This window comes from Salmo trutta, chromosome 24 (genome assembly GCF_901001165.1).
Source record: "Salmo trutta chromosome 24, fSalTru1.1, whole genome shotgun sequence".
Taxonomy (NCBI): domain Eukaryota; kingdom Metazoa; phylum Chordata; class Actinopteri; order Salmoniformes; family Salmonidae; genus Salmo; species Salmo trutta.
This window is the reverse complement of record NC_042980.1, coordinates 646650-668789: the sequence shown is the minus strand read 5'-3', so window position 1 is coordinate 668789 and position 22140 is coordinate 646650. Positions and strand designations below refer to the sequence as shown.

At 41.1% G+C, this 22140-nt stretch overlaps 2 protein-coding genes across 2 annotated transcripts; one reads left to right on the top strand and one right to left on the bottom strand.

The window, feature by feature from the left end:
- Positions 1 to 7804: 7804 nt before the first annotated feature.
- Positions 7805 to 12947, bottom strand: LOC115160582 (zinc finger protein ZIC 5-like). Its single transcript, XM_029710740.1, has 2 exons — positions 11660 to 12947; positions 7805 to 9987 (listed from the first exon to the last, which is right to left on the bottom strand). The coding sequence occupies exons 1-2, from the start codon at positions 12717 to 12719 to the stop codon at positions 9548 to 9550; spliced, it is 1500 nt and encodes a 499-aa protein (XP_029566600.1). The 5' UTR covers positions 12720 to 12947; the 3' UTR covers positions 7805 to 9547.
- Positions 12948 to 17423: 4476 nt separating this feature from the next.
- Positions 17424 to 21778, top strand: LOC115160581 (zinc finger protein ZIC 2). Its single transcript, XM_029710739.1, has 3 exons — positions 17424 to 19028; positions 20365 to 20528; positions 20756 to 21778. Exons 1-3 carry the CDS (start codon positions 18050 to 18052, stop codon positions 20951 to 20953), a joined length of 1341 nt encoding a protein of 446 aa, XP_029566599.1. The 5' UTR covers positions 17424 to 18049; the 3' UTR covers positions 20954 to 21778.
- Positions 21779 to 22140: the final 362 nt, after the last annotated feature.

Below are 22140 nucleotides of genomic sequence, written 5' to 3'. Positions count from 1 at the left end.
CACATAGATTTTTGGGGTTGAAATAATGTGGAAACAATGTTGATTCAACCAGTTTTTACCCAGTGGGTTATCTGTGCCCACGACGGAAGGGGTGGCTCTGGGGGGAAAAGAGGGATGAAAAATGGAGGGAGAGAGATACGGCGTATCCAAGAAGTGTCATTGAAACGTTTTGACCCAATCCACAAGGCATGTAATTAAGACACAGATTTGGATAAAGCAAAAAAGATGGAGATGTTAAATTTGGGTTGGGGAAGATGGTGAATGTGATCCCTTTAAAGGTAAAGAAATCAATTTGGGGGGTTGATTTTGTTAGAGTTGAATGTATTTTTACAGGACATTGCTTTTATGGTCTTTATGCAGATCACCGCTGCATCAAAGCATGTTTTCAAAAGCACTCCTAGAATATCAGAAAACGTTCAGTTCAAGATTAGAACAATTTCATATTTTTGCTTACTTTTAGCTGCACATTCTTGTGCATTTTTAAATTGAAACCTTAATAGCCTTGATAATTGACCAATGTGTCATTACAGATAATGTGCTACAAACCAGCTGACAATACCTGTTGTGATGTTTTGTCTTCACCTCAAACATGTTACAACCTTTCTATACATTACCATTGCTTTGTACCTATACTAGGAGAGGCCTACACACCAACCCCTTTGTTACCAGGTGTGTTTTTTGTATTCTAACCTTACCCTAACACTAAACCAATTATATGTATTGCCTTAACTTAACCCAGCCACTAACTATAACCATAACCAATTGGGATTGGTTGCCTAAACTTAATCAACTTAACCAAACACTAAACAAATCACATTAGTTTCTGCCCTGGAGTAAAAGCTGCCCTCAGAACAAGATTATAGTAGGAAAACTCTGCTATGCTGTTCTCATAGCAGCATTACATTTCTACAGGACCGGCTCAAGGTAAGCATGGCCCCAGTGTAACACTGTAACGCCATCCAACAAACAAACTGTGCATCTCCTAAAACATTCCCTTCCTCTCACGGGATACAACCCAACCACAACACAGTTCCACCACCTGGGGATCTCTTGGAAGAGCCCTGCGTTTATGGTGCATTTCCAAACAGGATTTACCCCTGTGTTTTTCTCCAAAATGCTCAGACTTTTCTGTTTTAATTTACTCGGGCCGGCACCCGTGTCTCACTGGGCCATGGCTGTGGCGGACCTGCTCTCACTTGGAGCCAAAGCCAGGCCACAGTAACTTTTCAACTGTAATTTACATAACAATGGTTAACTGTGAACTTTAATACCTTCTCACAAAGCAACTGTTTTGATAATGCAGAGGTTGTTGATTCTGCTCTTCACTAGTCCTCATTGTCAGCCCTAGCTATGGAAACACAATGTCCCTAGTATAACATAAAGGTGCATACACTAGTGTAACATTGGTGTTACCGTTGAAAAGCACCATTATAGGGTTTTACAGGCCCCCGTCACACCCGAGGAGAGACTCGTGAAGTAGTGCACTTATGGGCCCTATACACACCCTACGCGAACAGAGCAACTGAGTTATTTTCCTAAATTTGAGCCACACAAAAGTGTGTTGAAATACTAGAAAACTACACTGCGTTTGCGTAAAGTGTGTTGAAATACTAGAAAACTACGCTGCGTTTGCGTAAAGTGTGTTGAAATACTAGAAAACTACGCTGCGTTTGTGTAAAGTGTGTTGAAATACTAGAAAACTACGCTGCGTTTGTGTAAAGTGTGTAGCGGCCTTTAGTGTCCAGCTCATGTGGTTGTCCGTGGATGACCTTGCTTGCCTCACCTACTGCCTTGGAGTGGCTCCCAGTCCCAGGGATGGGGCCTTTGGACCAGCACCAAGTCTCTACCCCCACAGATGTTACTGAGTGTCCAGATATTATGTCAGGTTCTCTGGGATGGAGGCAGGCAGGGGGAGAGTGATGCATTGGTTTTGAGTTTGACTGGGGTTGATGACTGGGGTGGATGCATGGCTTGGGAAGTAGCCATACAGCCAGGCAACCATACACACAGCAATATGTTTTAAGAGCACAAAATCAGTGAGGCAACCAGGAATGTGCAGATGACTAAAGCATGAATTGAAGTATTTACATGAAATGTAAAGATGAATTATTTAGCGTCAAATGGCCTCCTACATATAGATTTCGATATCCTTTTGCATTGAAGCAAGTCTTTCTGCTCAATAAGTTCATTGTTTGGCACATAAGCCTACTGTAGGGGCTCCCGAGTGGTGCAGCGGTCTAAGGCACTATCGCAGTGCTAGAGGTGTCACTACAGACCCTGGTTCGATCCCGGGCTGTGTCATAACTGGCCGTGATCGAGTGTTCCCATAGGGCGGTGCAGAATTGGCCCAGCATCATCCCCTTAAGGGAGGGTTTGGCTGTGGTAGGCCGTCATTGTAAATAATAATTCATACTTACTGACTTGCATAGTTAAATAAAAAATAAACTGTACATTTTATTATTTTGAATTGGGCCATCAATAGGCCAATAATGACAACAAGGAGAAAGTGTTTTTGTTTAGGATAAGGAATCTGATTCAAGTTTAGAAATATTTCTTAAATAAATTGTCTATGTAAGTTCGATCAGTTGATATAGCCTAATAATGGAATTGATATTTGGTTTGTATTGTAAGTTTTTACCTTTGCACTTTGGAACATTTACAATGATTCATACTTTACAGACAATAAAAATAATGGGTAGTATTGAGCAGCTCATCGATTTCCGTTAGTCCGAATAGTTCAACGTAGACATGTAGATCATCAAACTCATTCAGGTGATTCCCTTGAGAGGACAAGTTCAAAAGAATGGGCCTACTTTATTACTAACAGAATAATAATATAATAAGAAATTGACAACGTTTTTAGGCATATGCGTGGCTATTTTAATTGAAAATACAGTTGATCATTATAATTAACAGATTTGCTATAGCCTACTATAATAATGAATGTATTACATCACTGAATCTTTCGTGGATGTAGGCTATATATAACCCTAATATCTAGGCTATAAACCTTAACAATGACAATCTATCGATATTGTTCACTTTTCTAATATTTGGGTGTTTAATCACAATTTTATGAAAAATAACACTTCTTCAGAATAATAAACTGTCGCAGGAGAAGTTTTCAAAGTAGACACCTCCTAAATTGTTGTGGTTGACATGCTGGTCTTACTTTAATGTTGGCACTGCCCCCCCACCCAACTCTGCAACTGGGGCCAGTGCATTTGTATTTGCCGACGGTTTTGTTTGTAAAGTAACAAAATAGGCTCCCTTTGAAGTCATTAGGCATGCTCCACACGTGAGAACACTTGTTTGGCGCAAAACTGTGCTACCAAAATGAACTTTACCTCCTTTTTGAGTACTTTTGAATGAATGTTCTAAATACGAGATTGAAACATTGAAGATCCTGTTGTTGGTACACTGTGCAAACAAGACGAGTCACAGGCAAACAAAACCTGATTGTAGGCTATGACACGAAAATCCCCGCTGGGTTTTCCACTATAACGGTATAACAAAAATCAAGCTTTTCACAGCTAATAACAAATAAATGATGATGTGCTCACTAAGTAATTGATTTAATGAAGTTCCGATGAAACTATTAAAACCGGGTATAGGTCAGGACAGTTCCCCCCCTGGCGTGCCCATTTTCGGATGTTTAACTCTACCACTCCTTTCGGAAAGACATCGGGGCTAATAGGTGAAACCACAGCTGCTCGAGTGAGGGTCGAGGGGAGAAAGTAGTCCTCCTTTTATGCGTCCAGACCACGAACAGCCACTCACCCAGTCCCTAATCTAACAGGACAACACATTTCTCCAACTTTCCCCATGCTTTCAAACATGCATCATTGAGTTCAAGCGGAATTCGCCCACGTCCGTTCTCTAAAGTTTCCCTACTGGAACAGAAAGATTCGATCCTTACACTCTATAAAAGTCGCTAGTTCAGCCAGGATCTTTTCATTTTTTGACAGGTCGGCGCGTAGGCTACATAAGTACTCACTGTGCGCTGAGCAGAAAACATTGCCTATGTCCGCTGTCTCGATAAATCTTTGGCGGTTTGGAAGGTGGGAGCTGACCGGGTGATGTAGGATGTTCAACTGCAACTGGATTCTACCGTTTTCTCACTTATTCATGTAACTTAAGATACTAGCCAGGTAGGGTGCTAGGAAGAGTTTGGCAAAATGCCTAGATAATGAACATGTGCCCAGTTTTCTGGGTCTTGCCTGCATAGCACGCTGAGGAGGGAGCAACTGAATCGTTATATCAGATGTAAGAAAGTCAGAGACTGTCTGTCTGACACCAAATAGACAACATGAGGGTTTAAAATGTACACATATGTTTCCATCATGGGACGTGTTGGGATGGAGGAGCTTGACCCTCACAGTGCAGGGTGTTTTAGAAAGAGTGACAAATGGCAGCTTGGTCCAGACAAATCATTTTGCAGGGGGGAAATGACAACCATTTGTTATGCAATAAATTATAAGATAGAAACGCATACAATAATAACAAGATAATATTTCATATAATAATCTGCATTAACCTAAATGTTGATGGCCTTTTGTACAATGACGACAATGTAGAATAATCGAATAGCCTATCCCTCGACGCTATTGTCTTCAACAAGTGTTTTGTAATGCTCACGTCCTTGTTGATATAATTGAAAACAAATTGCTAAAATAGGCACCACCAATCATCTGAATATATTGCAATGTATTTCATTATGAACAATTAAAATATTAATGACATGTCTGTTATATTGTCATAATTGGTTATGAATTAATCCCATGATATATTTTATCACAAGATATATTTGCAATAACTTTAAATTATTGCATCATTACACAAGTGTATCCCAGACAAATCGGGAGTTGTAAATTGAATCGACAAGGAGACAAAACTAGGCTAACCTTGTGAGCTTCGCCTTTCATTGGCAGAGGTACGGGGACAAAGGGGAGGCATTGCTCGCTTACAATCACTTTAATTAACATCAGCTTCAAAAGTTAGGGAGAAAATAAAAAAAAGATGAGAGCCCTCCAAATTCTGTCCACTTGACGGGGTTTTCAGGTGGTAAACCTCACTATTTTTCCTAGGGCTTTTAGGCTAAAACATTCTAAACCTGTCTCACCACCAAAGGTAATAGTTTAGTCACAATTATGTTGTCAGACACATGAAGAATGGGATGTTTGATATTTTGAGAGGGAAACGTTTCTGTCAGCCAGCGGGGCAAAGCCGTCGCAATGTGCTGCTTTTCGACTGACTTGGGAAGTGTACAATTTGTGTAGGCAACCTTGTTTTCTTAGTCCCAATATTCTTATGTGTATCCTGAATTATCATATATATAAAGTTGGCATCCCATGAGATGCTTTTGTAAAGAATCAAGTATGAGCCATAACTTTAAGTGGAGCAAAGATGTTGCTGTTTTATCTGAGGCACAGGTGCAATGGACCAAATAGGCTACATCTTAGTTGGTTATATTATAAGGGAACAGAAACTCAGTAGGCCTATAGCCAAAAAGACTAGGCCTAGACCACAAACAATTGTATTTATCCTCTGTGTGCTGAACTTCAGAGAGAATGGTAATTCTTGTAAAATCTGACAAGACAACATTTGTTTTGGTCCTACGGTCGTCTCCGAAATTATCATTCAGCCCTTCTAAAGGGCGAAATGAGAGAGGGCGAGAACAAGCGGCGTTTTCCCCGCGACTTCTGCTTTGTCCTTGCCAAAGTGGCGTCTGCATGTCTGACTCGGCCGGTTACTGATTTGCAGGCGGCGTGGTAAGGTGGGCCATGTAAGTGATTTCCACGGGCATCCCACTAAAGGAGAACAAATCGCTGACAAAGGAGAGCCTTTCCCATTCAGTGCCGTCGTTAGGACAACCCAAAACTATTCCTCAGATAATAAGTTCTACTTCAAAGCGTTTCTCATTGAACGGTGACTGCTTCACTCCTTTTTATTAAGTCCGCCCTTTTCACGCCGAGGGAACTATCTCTTTGGTTATTTTTCATCGTGTTTATTTTGCAACATTCACGGAGCACTTGTTTTAAATAAATAGAAGAGGATTTCGCCTTTGTCCAAATAAGGGTTTATGGATAAAAGGAGAGGCGACAAAAAAAGCGACACGACTGCTTGTTTTCAATAAAACTTGATTGTCTTCCATAAAACGTGTTTGCTGACAAAGTCGGAGAAAAAGTGAACATTGACTTAACCAACGTTTCAAGCAAGGTCAATTTAACTGCCTTGTGAGGGAGATTAATGTTAGAGATTCTGTAATTTTTTTGTTGCGTTGATCAATTGTCATAGCAATCAGTGCTTCATATTGGTAAGCCTACATCTCAACACATAAGTCTGCTTTTTCACTCAGTGTGGGATGAAACTTTGTACTGGTTGATTAGGTGCTTGTTTGTGTGTTTTTTTCTGTTCAGAGATGGATGCGCAACCCTTGCATTCTCTTTATGCAGCTTGTTCTACATGACACAGAAACCAGACTCAAGAGGCCATCTCATGCTTAAGGGATAAAGACTAAACACTCTCACAAATGTTACTTATGGAGTGCAAAGGCAGCATTGAATCAAGCATTCTATTATTTCACTAATTTCATTGTAATTGGCACACTATTTGAGACAATTGAAGTTCACCTGTGCCGGTTGTAGGACTGAATGTATAAATTCACCTTTTTTGCCTATTCTTTGCCCATCTTATAGCACCATACATTTTCACATAAAAAAGAGCAAAACAACAATAGAGTGTGTCCCTGCATTCCATCTTCCGTCAACAATATATGGGGGCAAAACAAGAACAGCACAGGCTGTTCTTGTTTTGCCCTTTTATGTGAAAATATAGGGCTGTCTGTGTCGACACATGAGGCTTTTTGGGGGAGAAGGTGCACTGTGCGCTTTGATGATCGTCCATTTAGTGGCAGTTAGTGTTTTTTTTACCAGACATATTCAAATGTGAGCGGCTCGTTCCCCAATTGTCATAGAATTCCTAACGCACCATGAAGAGTGTCAAAGCGGCGGGCCTTCGGCTCAGAAGTATATCAGGCCTTTGAAGTGGTGCAGGACTCGCTTTGGTCAATTTTAATTCTATACATTGGACAGGGGCGACGTTTAAAGTGAGATTTTGCCTTTTAATGGAGGAAATAAGACGGGGACTTGTTTTATATACTTCGTACAAGGTCCTGCGTATTGTCATCTCTTTTATATTTAATTTTTACCATGGATGATTCATGCCTCGGTTGCTTGTGTTGTCCCACTTTTTAGAGACAACATTAGGGGGCTATAGTTTCCCCATTTGCTCTGCTGATTGGTTTATTTATGCCAGCCCCTTCTTGGGCCTGTTGTATGTGAGTTACTACTTAATAGTGAAAACTTTAACTGTCAATAATTATGAATTTTTCTTTGGCAATGTGTTTGTAGCCTAAGTTACTTCGATCGTCCGTAGGCTGTAATCATGTGATAACAGCTATACAAGGTGCGGCAGGTAGCCTAGTGGTTAGAGCGTTGGGCCAGTAACCGAAAGGTTGCTAAATCGAATCCCTGAGCTGACAAGGTAAAAATCTGTCGTTCTGCACCTGAACGAGGCAGTTAACCCACTGTTCCTAAGCCGACATTGTAAATAAAAATGTGTTCTTAACTGACTTGCCTAGTTAAATAAAAAAATAAAACAACTGATTTGACCAGCAGTTGCATTTACTGCATGTAAACAAGTACATTCTATATCTTCTTGATTAAGGAATGGCATCCGGCACTGGCAGGCCTCCTGAATTCCACGAATAAACAATAAAATTATGCAAACCAAAAAACACCTATTAACTCGGCCTTGTGTGTTTATTCAGCTTTAGCTTGAATTTATACTGTCAATTGGATCACGAACATCAAGGGTCTGCACAATCATAGCTGTTTCATCAACACGTTTTATCCAACATAACCAACGGCACCACGCACCTCATAGAGAAAAACACAGTCACTGCAAAGGGCATGCGAGAGGAGGGACGTTTCACATTACACTGCCTATATTCAAGTAAAGAATAATACTTTACACTGTCTATATTCAAGTAAACAATAATACTTTTTCTTTTACAGAACAAGATCAAAAGCATCAGTAAGCTACTACTTATTCACCAAAATGTACATTATTATTCTTTGGTGTCTCTGTAAATCCAGTACAACATGAATACCAGCAAATAAATTACAATGTACAAAACAACATTCTTCGTAATTAAGACTAAGAACAACAATCACGAGCATTAATACAATTATATACAAATCCGACCGTTAGGGACAAAACCTGTCAGTGTACATATTTATGGTCTCGAAGGACTTATTCGTAGGCTACTCTTTAACGAGTGAAAAACACTGGTGTAATTTTTTTTTTTGCATCAAATATAGTCTTAAATACTTCTTAAATAGCCTAGGACAAAAAATATATATCCTAACTTAGTCATTGTATTAATATCAAAACTACGTATGAACCCTTTAAGACACTTAGCTGTTAGCCATGATTATTTTGATTCCTATTTATGACTTAATTGGGTCATGTGTGTGCGACATGTCTCTCGCTCTCTGCAGGTGTTCGAAATTCAATTGGATGTTTACATTAGTTCTCGCATCTACTGTGAGGTATTCAGAAGAAAAATGGAATGCAACCACCATTTTGGGATGTTTCGTGTTCAAGGCTCATGTACTTTGCGTGAGCCACAACGTCTGTTTTCTCCCTTCTGTCTGAGATTCGACATTGACGAATAAGACATGTTACACTTCGAGGGGTTGCGATCATATGGACAATGTCAATGTAAGCATAATTAAGCACTTATGACTTAATCATGTTAAAAGATGCATGCATGCATGTAAATGTAGCCCGCATATGTAGGCTATGTAGGTGTTTTTCCAAAGGCTTTTATCCTTACGAATGACATTGCATTTATGTTTTCAGTAGCCTATATTTAGGCTTCTCTTGGTCCTCTTAATATATGATTTCCTTTTCTCAAATAATACTGGTTATTGTAGCTTTTCTATATTGAGACTTGTTGATATGTTGATACATTCAGCTCTTTAGAAAGGAAACAATGAGGGCACGTTTTAAAGGCAGTTGTTGTTATTCATCATCTGACATCCGCAGCGCTATTTCTTGCTTCATAAAGTCCAATTAATATGCTTACAGCCAGTACAGTCCTCGTGCACTTATTAGGTCTTACGCTTCGATCACACTGACAGTATCATTGCATTTTGGTACACCAGAATTACATTCATTTCCAATGAAACGCTGCGTTTGCCTTGCAGCATTGCGTTGCAGAGGCAGTTGCAGTGCGTTCGTGGTGGTGGTGCATACGTTGATTTATCGAACGTATGGGTCAAACTGTATGTGTATACAGCTTGACAGTAATGATAGCAGAAGGTGAATGTTGGAACTGTTGCTGCATACATATCCAGATGATGCTGCGTCTTATTTTGCGCAATAACACTGTCGGTGTGTTTGAAGCGTTAGGCTACTACACATATACACATTTGAGAGACAATTTTGGGAATTATTTTTCTTCTTCTGTTTGTAAACATTAGAGCATTGTCCTTGGGTCTGAATTTCTGAAAGTGTCCTCCTCTTCAGAGTCCGTCGTTGGCACATTGCTGGATGGGGTGTGGAGATGGTTGGGTCCCCCGCTCCCCTGGCACACGTACCACTCATTAAGGTTGGTAACCTGAGGCGAGAGATTTGCTGACCGGTTCCTGTGCGGTTCGGAGGCGGGCGAAAGGGGCGCGCTGAGAAGGTTTGTAGTGGAATGGTACGAAGCGTTGGCGGAAGGGGGCGGGGGCGACTTGCAATGGACTTTCATGTGCTTTCGCAGCGAGCTGGGGTGCGTGTAGGACTTGTCACAGCCTCGGACTTTGCAGTAGTAAGGCTTGTCACTCGTGTGGACGTGTGAGTGCTTCTTCCGGTCACTGCTGTTGGCGAATTTCCTGTCGCAGCCGTCAAACTCGCACTTGAAAGGCTTCTCTCCTGGAAGAGATGGAGATGGAGACATGTATCATTAGGCTACTCATATCCAATAACTCTCCGGAAAGGGTGCATGTACCATAACATAATGTGCACTTTGTGTTTCAAAAACATGATGAAGACATTTTATATTGGCCTTTATAAAAACATTTCGGCAAAGTCCAAGGAGAATAATAAAGTTACCAAATGGATAGGACCATTAACCATTTCTATGACATCAACAATATATTCCCAGCAAACAGCAATGTCAATTCCTTTTCATTTGGCCTATACAAACTATTATGGATGTTTCCACTTATTCAACATGGACGTCCACATGCTCTATCCAAACTAGGACTATAATTGAATCCATCGCTTAACTGCCTGGTAACATAGCACTTCCCGCAGTAATTACTCCATAAATGGTCGGTGTGGCAGCCCATTCTGCCGCAAGGGCTTCCTGTCCGACATACCATATCTATTATACATCTACTCCCGCCGCCACTCCTCTCCCACATGTACTAGGCATGTTCCTGACTGACTGACTTACATGAAACACAGGGTGGCCCGTGGGCTAACCTGCGTCAACGCGTGGGGGAAATGTGTAGCCTATACAGTAATGAGGAAACAAGTGCATTGGTAGGCCTAAATTAATTTATTTTTTTATCAAGATAATCCTATATGTTGTAATGCTTGTATTGCAACATGATTTCATGATTGTAAAACGGACAATTCAAAATATAAAAAACATGCACCAGGCTATCAAGAACTCATGCTTTCAAAGCATGGATATGGTGTTGGAGCAGCCCCTTCCCTCTGGGCACACCAGTCTTGGGAGCCATTTGCTTTCCAAACAGACCAGCCCTTAATGACACACTGGCTTCATCTTCAATAAGTAGTCGTGTGAGTTATAAGTTGGAAAGTTGACCTGCTTTGCAGGCTATTCGGTAACATAGCACGCGCGGCACTGCATACTGTATTGCATCACACTACAAGTGTTTAGACTGTCTTGCATTAGCGGCATGCTGTTGTTGGCCTATAATGGCAAGTTCTAGGCTACTGTATATCAATTTGGAAGCAAAGTCGCCCGTTTTCGCTTTGTTGTTTATCTTCAGCCTGCAATTATTGTTAGTCAAGTTTCGATGTGGTTATCATCAGCCTACAACGCAGTCTAAAACTGTTATAACTTCAACCAAAAAATAGATGGTTTAATTTTCACCCGGAGCTCGATATAGTAGCGTATAAAATCAGTACATAGAGATTGACCTGATGGTTGTTTCTGCTGCGACGATTCGATAAATCAACATAGCAGTAACATGAGCCATAAAGGCGTAAACGTCTTCTACGGACTACACGTGGTATTCACTCACTTGGAAATACGTAAGCAAGTTTCACAAACCATATGGCATAACCACCCACGTCTAGTTTCAATGTCTAACAAGCTTATGTTTCAGAAACTGTACATCAAATCAGGCGATGCCTTGGCTCGACTGTATGAATAGTTAGTTGTATTCGATTAAATCTCGTTCCCGTTACTTTTACGCAGTTCAAAATAAAACTTTTCACAATACATATTTGTTGTCTACAACGAAAAGTTTCTTTAACAGTGTCCAAGCTTCTAAGCTACTATGATTAAAGATATCTATTTCTGTTTTTTGATGCAGCTCTAAAATAATTCGGGCGCACTTTCACTGACCTGTGTGTGTCCTTTTATGAATCTTTAGATTCTCAGAGCGAGCGAACACTTTTCCACAGCCGGGGAAAGGACAAGGGAAGGGTTTCTCTCCCGTGTGAACTCGGATGTGGTTTATTAGTTTGTACTTCGCCTTAAAAGCTTTCCCCTCGCGTGGACATTCCTCCCAGAAGCAGACGTGACTGCTCTGCTCCGGTCCCCCGACGTGCTCCACGGTGACATGGTTTACCAGCTCATGCATGGTGCTGTAAGTTTTGGAGCAGGGCTTCTTTAAACTTTGCTCTTGATCAATCCATTTGCAGATTAACTCTTGCTTGATGGGCTGCCTCATGTATCTCAAAAACGCCCCCGCGGCTCCGTGAGGAGCAGAAGCGATGTTCACATTGAGGTTCATGGAGTTGTAGCTGTGGAGGGAAGAAGGTCCATAATGCTCAGGCCTGTGGACGAAGTGCTCTGGCCTGCCGTAGATGTCCCCCGGTAGACCCAAACGCATCTGCCCGTTGAGGGCATGGTGATGGTGATGGTGGGCACCTGGTGCTGCCTGGTCGTGGAGTCCAGAGAAAAGTGGAAGGGCACAAGTCTCGGCGTGCCCATAAGCACCTGTTGGGGAGATGAACATGCCATGGTGATGAGGGGAGGAGGCTGAACTATGCTGGTCGCCAAGTGCATGCATAGCCGAGGCTGAGAGTTCTCTCCTGAGGATGTAGTCCCTGCTGTTAGAGTAGCCTGGGTGAGGAGCCACGGGGTAACCAACTGTGGTCTGAGTAGAAGTGAAGGATGCTGCTGCCGCTGCGACGGTCTGGGCTTCAGGATAGCTCTGAATATGCTGAGAGGGGCTAAGTTTGAGAGCATTTGTCTGTGCCATGTGCTCGGGTCCAAATGGAGTGAGTGCCACTCCGGGGTCGTTGCCCATCTCTCCAGGGTGGTGGTGAGCATGGTGGGAGTGAGGGTGATGCCCCCCTAGCCCCGGGAAGCCTGTCATATTCTGATGAGGAAGAGGTTGAGTCGCTGCCAAATCCGCTAATCTTATCGCCGGATTCCTCTTGCTCAAAGGGGACTCCATTACTAACTACACTGTCAAGTCCATCCACTCTCACCACTATTGTTTCTCCCCCCACCACCGCGATTTTCTAAAACATTAAAATATATGTATATAAGCGGTCTATATAACTTATTTTGTCCTGCCTCTAACTCTGCTTGTTCCTTTCCCCACTCTGTCCTCAAGCGATTGGCAGAACATACAACAGTTGGAGGACGCAGTAGGGAATACAGTTTAGAAATGGCACTGCGGGTATTGGACGGATTTAGGTGACTGGCAGTTAAGAGAACGAAGCGATTGGCTGTCGTTCAGCGCAGGGGCTCAGCGGGGTTCCGCCCCCTCGCTCTCTTTATCGCTGTTGACTCCAAAATGTTGTAGGCCTACTCACGAAGTTACCAGTAAATATGTTTATGCCCTCGGTGTTTACTGGGGGCTGGCACATGTGGATACAATGTAGGACGTCTACAGTAGGCTATACAGACGTTCATCTCTTCTTTTTCTTTTCCAGTGATTGGCGTAACCACAATGTAGAAAACACTTTTTTTCAGCATAACTCAAATACATGGACTTTTATTCAGGTCAAATTAAATGAATACAAATAAATAATAATGGAGATAATTAGCCAATCAAATACATGTAAAGCCATGGTCTGAAACAACTTATACTCGAGACTAACGCCCATAGGGGAAGCTTGTGTCCACAACACTTCAAAGTAGTGATTCAAATTCAGTGTCTATTATTTGTATTTATTTATGTAGTATACAATATGCATGTTTTTATTTGCATACAATCATATTTAATAAAGCCTACCGCCAGAGCATATTTCCTCTTTAAAATAAATAGGCTAGAAAAATGTCCACTTGATGTGTGACATGCAGGCCTACTATGCAGTTGACGTCTGTCCATGTTACGTTTCTGATTTATTGAGTTAGGCTATTGCAACTCTATAGACCAGTAGCCTAATACAGTAATGCACAAGTTGTGCAAGTGTCAAGGAGTACAACTGGATATTGTTTAATACTGTTCAACAATTCGTGCATAAAGCATAGTCGGAATATTTGGCTTTTATTTTGTGCTAATATATGGGGATATACATGTAGCTTAGATATAGCCTACAAGCACATACTGTAGAAAGAATGGAATATTTTATCAATACAAGACAAGTGTTTGCCAGAGAAAAGAGTTGATATATGAATTGTATTATTGAAATGGATGCCAATGAATTCATTTAAAGTAGGCTACACACCGCGCAGAGTGCCAAATTTCACAAGTTAAACATGTTGCATATAAAAATCATGTCCATCTTTTAGTCTTTAGCCAACATTTGATGAACAAATCGCATAGACATTGTATCCAACTCATTGATGTGATGAGGTAAACGTTATCATATTTTAAGACCTCTCAATTTATTTTACAAAATTACTTTCGAAATCTAAGGTTTCAGCATTGCCCCATGCATGGAGGAAGTTGAGTTGTGTAAATGGTTTCTCCACAAATTGCCACTGATCCTCTCAAAATACGTAGGTTCACTTTTAATGACTTTAGCCATGGATGAAGCAAGAGGAAAGTTGTCAATCTGTTCACCTTTATGTTACCTTTTTTTCAGATTCATTTGTTTGACCCAAAAGTTTACAACATTAACATATTTAAATGAAATCTGTAAAATTATTATGATCAAATAGTCACTCTTGGCGTGTATAATTTTTACTTTCAAAAGACTTGAAAATCAACAGTTGCACTCATAGATTATAAAAAAAAATCGAATAAATTGGAGCAATCTATTAGGTTTCAAGAGGGAAAATAATCTCTAAAATGCTTTTAAAATGTCCATGGACGATGCTCAACAACATAAATAGTAGTGCGTAAAATGATCCGTGATATTGACTATCAGAACTTTGGCGTATATGGGTATTGACTTAAAAGGGAGTAGGTCTGCATGCACCTGTGGTATAAACTAATAATTACCATTGGTAGGTCGACTATACGTGCTTCAAAGAGTCATAAAGTATATTCTGTCTTACTTTTAGAATATAAAAAGCCACCATGCATAATTCAACTAAAAAGGAAGCACACCTCCCTAGACATTTTTAGAAACCAAATTCATAGATAAGCTACATATAAAAATAACAGGTGTATAGGCTGGCAACTTTTAAATGTATATTTATAGAAATGTCTATTTATCGACCACCTTGGGATACATGTTGTTGTTGTTATCACCTACGAACAAGTGGCTCACTCGATAATACGATTCCAATCTCAATGGGATCTCTAGGGTATAATAAAAGCGAATGAATGTATTATTTTACAAAACATATTAGTAAAAAGAAGGGTCCATGGTTAATATGGCTAGATGTTTTTTTTAAGTAGCCTAAGCAAAAAAGTACGATAGAATATCCGAATATTGTTAGCCTAATTCAACGAGGAGCACCCGTCTGAACGTAGTTTCTGATTCATTACAACGCTCCCAAAGCCCGTAAGGCTACTTACTTCAGACGCCCAGCTGGAAGGAGCGAGCGACATCTTTAAAAGTTTTTAAACAAAAGGCGCTTTGTTATAGAAAAAGGTTTATTTTACAGAAGAAGTCAAAAGTGCAGCATATGTGGTCTTAACGGGTCATAGGTCAAACATCCATGAATCACACAAGGTCACGGAAACCACACAAGTAACCTTCCAATGCGTCAACGTATTGATATTGTCAAATATGAACTAGTGAAATACGCCCCGTTTCCTTCACCTTTGCGTTAGGCGCTGCGCCATTAAGGCATGAAATACAAGCTTTTATTTACTAGCCTTGTTGTCGGACATATTCAGATCATAAGCCATATCGTGAATATTTGGTTAGAATTTATGTGGGAGTTGTTTTCTCTGTAAACCAAAAATAGGCATAATCAAAGGTGTGTTGGTATCAATATATTCATTTCTATACATTTTTGTACTGTATTTTATATTTCTAACCCTTTTCAAGACTTTCTGGCTCCTCTATTTTCTGTCTGAGTAATCTGTTGAAATACTGGTCTTTGGGGATTTTCAGAAGCCCCCTTTCTCCTGAGTTTGAGGGAAATAAGAACCCACAGATATGCGCCTCTGGTCCGATTGAGTTCTTTCTCTCTAATTTATTTTAATTTTTATCCTATCAAGTGACAGGGAAGGGGGTTTCCACCGAAATAAAGAAGTTCTTTAGAGAGGTCGGCATACGTGACTTTGAACTTGGATCAGCTCCTGCGTGTCCCGCGGTGCGGAGAGAAATTGGAAGAATGGCAGAGAACGCTACGGCTGCCCCCGCTTTGGGGCTGAGAGAGGGACAGGATTCCCAAAGTTTTCAGACGTCCTACTCCCGGTCCCATTATTGACCGCTTTTTTACAGTGTTTGGGAGCCGAGAGGGACAAGAGACAGTTTGATGTGTCTTGGAGCAGGAGGACTTGTGGGACTTGAATTCAATGGAAGTGTAAGTAAACTTCCTTTCACTTTAGTGCGTACATTTCAATGCCCAGCTGTTGTTGGATCCGGTTGATTTTGAACGCAATCCATACAGTACGCGCTTTGGACGAAAAGACTCACGATAGTAGCAAATATTGTGAGCTGGCCATGTTTTTGCAGACATGAACAGCCGGCGAGGTTTCTTGTTCTGATTGAGTGAGACTTTATGGTCGGCTATAGCAATTGAAGACCATTAGGCTTTTGGGTCTAGGCTATTTGTTCTATAGAGATCTATTTTCTTTATTAGCCCGTTGCGTTGTAATATGAAGCTCTGTTGTCACCAAACTCACCCACGTGTAGGGCAAATGCTCACCAAATTATGACTAATCCGAAATAATGTGTACAGGCCTATGCAATATGTTTTGCATTAGTGCTATCTATAGTTAAACTCATCTAACGCATTTCGTTTTTTGCTTTTGCAGGAGAGAACGTTCAAACATAGGCTCGTGCTGTTGATTGCAGCTAAAATAAACAATAGTCATATTTGGCGGCTAAGGCAAGACTGACAAACTGTACAAGATATCTAAGCAAAATGGACAAACCACCGACCCAGCTCTCTATGAAAACAAGGTAAATGTAAACCTCGGGTGAGTGGAGGTGTAATACTTTAACAAATGTACGTAGGCTATAGGCTACATGAGTCTATAGCTCACTGATGGCTGTAGGTGCAGAGGCTATGAACATACACCGTTTTCTTTATAGGGGTAAATGATCAGCAACAATTTTAAGGGAGTACTCTAGAGTCTGCTGTGTAATCAGTTCTATTTCATGAAATGGTATGTTGTGTTCTGATATGCTTCTGTTTCTGCTGTATATTCCTACCTTTCTATAGCAGAGCTTGTGATATGCATTTACCCATAAACGTGCGTTATTTCGCACATATAAATACTGTATTTATTTGTAAGAGAAACACAGTCAATATATAAAATAGTGGTTTGGCTAAATGATTGACTCTCGTTTCTAATTAAATCCGCGTGTCTAATGATGAATTCACTATTGCTGTTTAACATGAATGACATGTGCACACCCCACCTTCTACCCCAAAACCCCATTCGCTAGTTCACTTACAGTTATATCTTTAACTCTATAGCTCAGGTTTTTAAACACCATTATCACACAACGTGCAATGTCGTATTGTCAATCCACCCGTTATACATCAACCTATAAAATTAAGGTTTTAAGGCATCATATCCGATACTATTTTCTCTCCCTCTCTCTCTCTCTTCCCCCTAAATGCCTCTCCTAAAAAGTAGGCGGCAATTATTAGTGGAAAATGGCGATCAGCTATTAGTCGCTAAAGCGGTACCTGCTATTGGAGGGGCACCTGGGATTGATGAGACACAGTGGCCAATGAGACTGCGTGGAATGAATGGCCGGGCTTCAGTTAAAGGGGGCGTAAGAGGAGCTAGTGCCAGTCCACGGAGAAAGAGGGACCCTCCGCAATAAACACAGGCAAGCGAAAGAAATAAACACACAAATCGGAACAACAATCCGAGATGCTGCCAAACCCCGCTCTCTCTTCGTGCTAGGACAGATATTAAGATAATTATTCAATTCTTCGTGTGTGTTTAAAAGCAATCAACATTCCCAGTTTCCAGAGGAAAAACGCAAAGGAATCTCTTTACTGGTTTCATGGGGATTTTTTGGTTGCTGTTAAAAGTTAACTACCAGTGAATATAGACGTGTTCGGTAAGACGAGTTGTATAGGGTTTTTTTCTTCCTATGAGTGGATCATCGCTTTGAGCTTCGCCTGATATGGTGTTTCCATGCATGGAAGTTGTAATTTCCATAACTGAATAGACAATTGAATTGTAATTTTTCTACTTTTTTTGTTATACACACAAGCTGATTCGAACGAAATTCGCTTTGAGAGACCATGTTGCTGGACGCAGGTCACCAGTTCCCCGGTCTGGGAGTTGGCACGTTTGCCAGGCATCACTCAGCAAGCGAGATGCAGGAGAGAGACTTGAGTTTAGCACAAAATAGCTTCGTCGACTCGGCACACATGGGTGCGTTTAAACTGAACCATGATCTTTCTCCGGGACAGAGCTCTGCCTTCACCTCCCAGGCGCCTGGCTACCCCGCAGGGGCTTTGGGGGCTCATGCAGCCCATGTCACCTCGTACGCGAGTTCCCCGTTCAACTCCACCAGGGACTTTCTCTTTCGCAGCCGAGGCTTCGGAGAATCATCTCCGGCGAGCAGCCAACACGCTATTTTCGGCCCCACGGCGGGGTCTCTTCATCATACCCACACAGACAGCCAAGGCCACATTCTGTTCCCCGGCATCCACGACCAGCATGGGTCCCACGGATCCCCGAATGTGCTCAATGGGCAAATGCGTCTTGGACTACCGGGCGAGGTTTTTGGGCGTTCCGACCAGTACCACCAGGTCTCCAGCCCAAGGACCGACCCTTACTCGGCCGCCCAGCTCCATAACCAGTACAGCAGCATGAATATGAACATGGGGATGAACATGGGAGCCCACCACCACCACCACCCCGGTGCCTTCTTTCGCTACATGCGGCAGCAGTGCATCAAGCAGGAGCTCATCTGTAAATGGATCGACCCAGAGCAGCTGAGCAACCCCAAGAAGAGTTGCAACAAAACTTTCAGCACCATGCACGAGCTGGTCACGCACGTCTCCGTGGAGCACGTCGGAGGACCGGAGCAGAGCAACCACATTTGCTTTTGGGAAGAGTGCCCCCGCGAGAGCAAACCGTTTAAGGCGAAATACAAACTGGTGAATCACATTCGGGTCCACACGGGTGAGAAACCCTTCCCCTGCCCCTTCCCTGGATGTGGCAAGGTCTTCGCAAGGTCGGAAAATTTGAAGATTCACAAGCGTACACATACAGGTAATTATACGATATTTATAGCATTTTACCTCTCGCATTTATTCGTTTCGCAAATGTACACTGCACATTTTAGAATTCACCCAATGCGCCATGCTTTATTTCATCATAGCCAATTGTAGCCTATAGCCTGCAAAAAGCGCCTTTTCTCGTCGCCAAAATACCCCAGTCGATATTTAATCAATAGTGGTATTTTTAGACTGCCAAAGTAGACATTCACATCTATGGTCAAAGTAGATTTAGATCTAAAAAAAAATATATAGCCTAAAGTGTGGATTCGATTTTCCAATAGTACCCTAATCACATAGCTGGCGAGTCTGGAAACTATTAGCGTTTACACAGTTTTGAAGAAACGAAATGTCTCGCAGCAATTTGCTAAATTATGTAATATGCTTTTGAGGTTTTGTGGTTCGTCAACTTTAAAATGGTTCAAAGGCGAGGTTAAGCAGTCCATTGCTTGCGCGGAGTAGGCTATAGTAGCGTAAATCTCGTCAACCGGTTTAATGTTTATGCAAGACTGAGCTTTTAGGATTCTGTCCGGAATGCCTCGCCTCTTTTTCAGAAAATCGATTTTGTTATTTTATTTTGTCCACTGAGAAATAATGTTTGGCTTTTTGGTTTTAGGAAATCGTTTGGTGTGCTTACTCTTCAGTCGCATGCGAGTGTGAATGTGTCATGGCCCTTTTCTTTTCTCACGCAATCTATTGATACTAGGTGCTAGACATTCGGGTCCACACATTACCAGCCTTTCACATTTTTACTATTTTCTGGGGGGATGCAGCTATGGAATTGGTCAGGTGCTAATTCGTTATTGTTTCGAATCAAATGGCGCGCCCTCTGCACCAGAAGCTTTTGCCCCACATGGGATGTTTACGTTTTGATTATATATATTTAAGTCATACTGGAGCCTAATAAAGCAATTTTGCATTTCATTTTGGAAGTAGGATATTGAGTAAATATTCTTAAGTAATTTTACATACTACTTACATTCAATTGCTATGATTCAAAACAAATAGCCATAGGCCTAAATGTTTTGCTATTTCTTAAAACCCACAATTTCCTGCATAAAAGAGAACGTCTGGTCCCACAAATAAAGTTAACCCTATTTAAATTAAGTTGGTGATACAACTGAGATTTAACCGAATAGAAGGCATGTGTGAACACCACTGCATTCACTAACGATGACGAATAGCTATATGACTTAACCCGCTAGTCGTGGTTGAATGGCCATGTTATTGAACGCAACTCGTAAAGTATTAGGCCTAAGGCATAGTCGTTTTGTAGGCTTTTGCTGAGGAACTGCATCTAACGTGTCTGTTTTATCCCTATTTTTATGCAGGAGAGAAACCATTCCAGTGTGAGTTTGAAGGCTGTGACAGGCGGTTTGCCAACAGCAGTGACCGAAAGAAGCACATGCATGTCCACACGTCTGACAAACCATATCTTTGCAAAATGTGTGACAAGTCCTACACACATCCCAGCTCTCTACGAAAACACATGAAGGTAAATGGACTTTGTCTTTCACTTTCCAGCTGATATTAGTATGTAGCCTAAGGCTTGTTTACGTCTGTGTTTTGGGTGCTTAGGACATGTTTGTCGGGGATTTGGTTTTCCTCTGTTATTTAGGCCTACACAATTACGTTCCCCATCATTCTTGAAGCACTTTGAAGTCATACTTCACAATTTCCCATCATGAAATCATATACAAATAGTACCTGCACTTTTTCCAGGTCCACGAAGCGGCCCCTCCAGCGTCCGACTCCTCGCCTGCAGCCAGTTCTGGTTACGAGTCATCCACACCGCCCGGCTTAATCTCCCCCACCACCGAGACCCAAAGCAACAACAATCTTTCACCCGCGTCCGCAGTCCACAATAACAACAACGGTCACAGCAGCCTATCGTCTAATTTCAGTGAATGGTATGTTTAGGACTGAACCGAACAGCGAATACAGAACCATTGCTCAGAACCAGCGCAGGAGATTCGGACACTCGTGCACCGAGGAGAGCATGAATACCATGAACGCTTCAAAAGCATAGAAGTAGATTTAAAACCACCAGGGAAGAGAACTCACTTACCAACAGAAGAAAACATGTCATATGTTCAAGGAGCATTGAATATATTTGTAAATAATTATTACACTCCCTCTTTCCTATTGGTTGTGATAGATTTTTGTCGTTCTTTGGTGTATAGATGTTCCTTCAATGGTAGCTATTTCTCTAACTGGACTTTTAGTGCACATATTACGATTCAAGTTGTATTATGATGTTAAATATTGTGATCCTAAGGCAAATTGATTGTAACTATACTAAACATCTATAAACTGGAAAGAGTGCCAAAGTTAACACTTAACTCAAAACAGTCCACCATATTTTGCTTGTGAATGTTGGCTTATATTTTAGTTTGCTGGGCTTAACTTGTGATGTTTTGTGCTTTGCAAGTTTTTAATTGTGAAATGCTATCTGGAAGAATAGACGTTGTGCCGTTGGATTTTCTGTAACTACATCCTTCCTTTTGTAAATATCTACTGCCATATTTATCCGTTTGTAATTAAATTATGGTATTTACTACAAATTAAACAATATTTATAAAGAATGTTTCTTTACTATAAATATGTACAATTATGAGCTAAACAGGGGCAGTTGTTTTGTTATGTGCTTTTGTTCAAAGTTAAAGAGGTGTTTTCTTCATTATTGTGATAAGAATTTTACTGCATACAAATATAATAAAAAGTGTTGCAAGTGTTAAAAAAACATTTCCCTCTCTTGATGTCTTCATACCCAGAATAGGCACACTGTAAAAAAAAATCCTGTTGTTTTTATGGTTATGGTTTTTATGGTGAATTATTGGCAAAAAACTGAACATTTTACAGTAATGCACTGTTAAACCAAAATGTATTTCGAATTTAGTGAAACATAGTTCACCTCTTTTTTTACATGTTTTATACTGTAACTTAAAACTAAGTGACTGACAGTAAAGTACCATAAAAAAAAACTGGATTTTTAATTTTTATTAACAGTGCACTCTACTGGTGCCCGAAGCTGTTTCTTTGGCGGGTCATTTCAGATCAGCTTTTTCATATGAGACCTATTTTCAAAGCAGGCTAAGCCCCACATT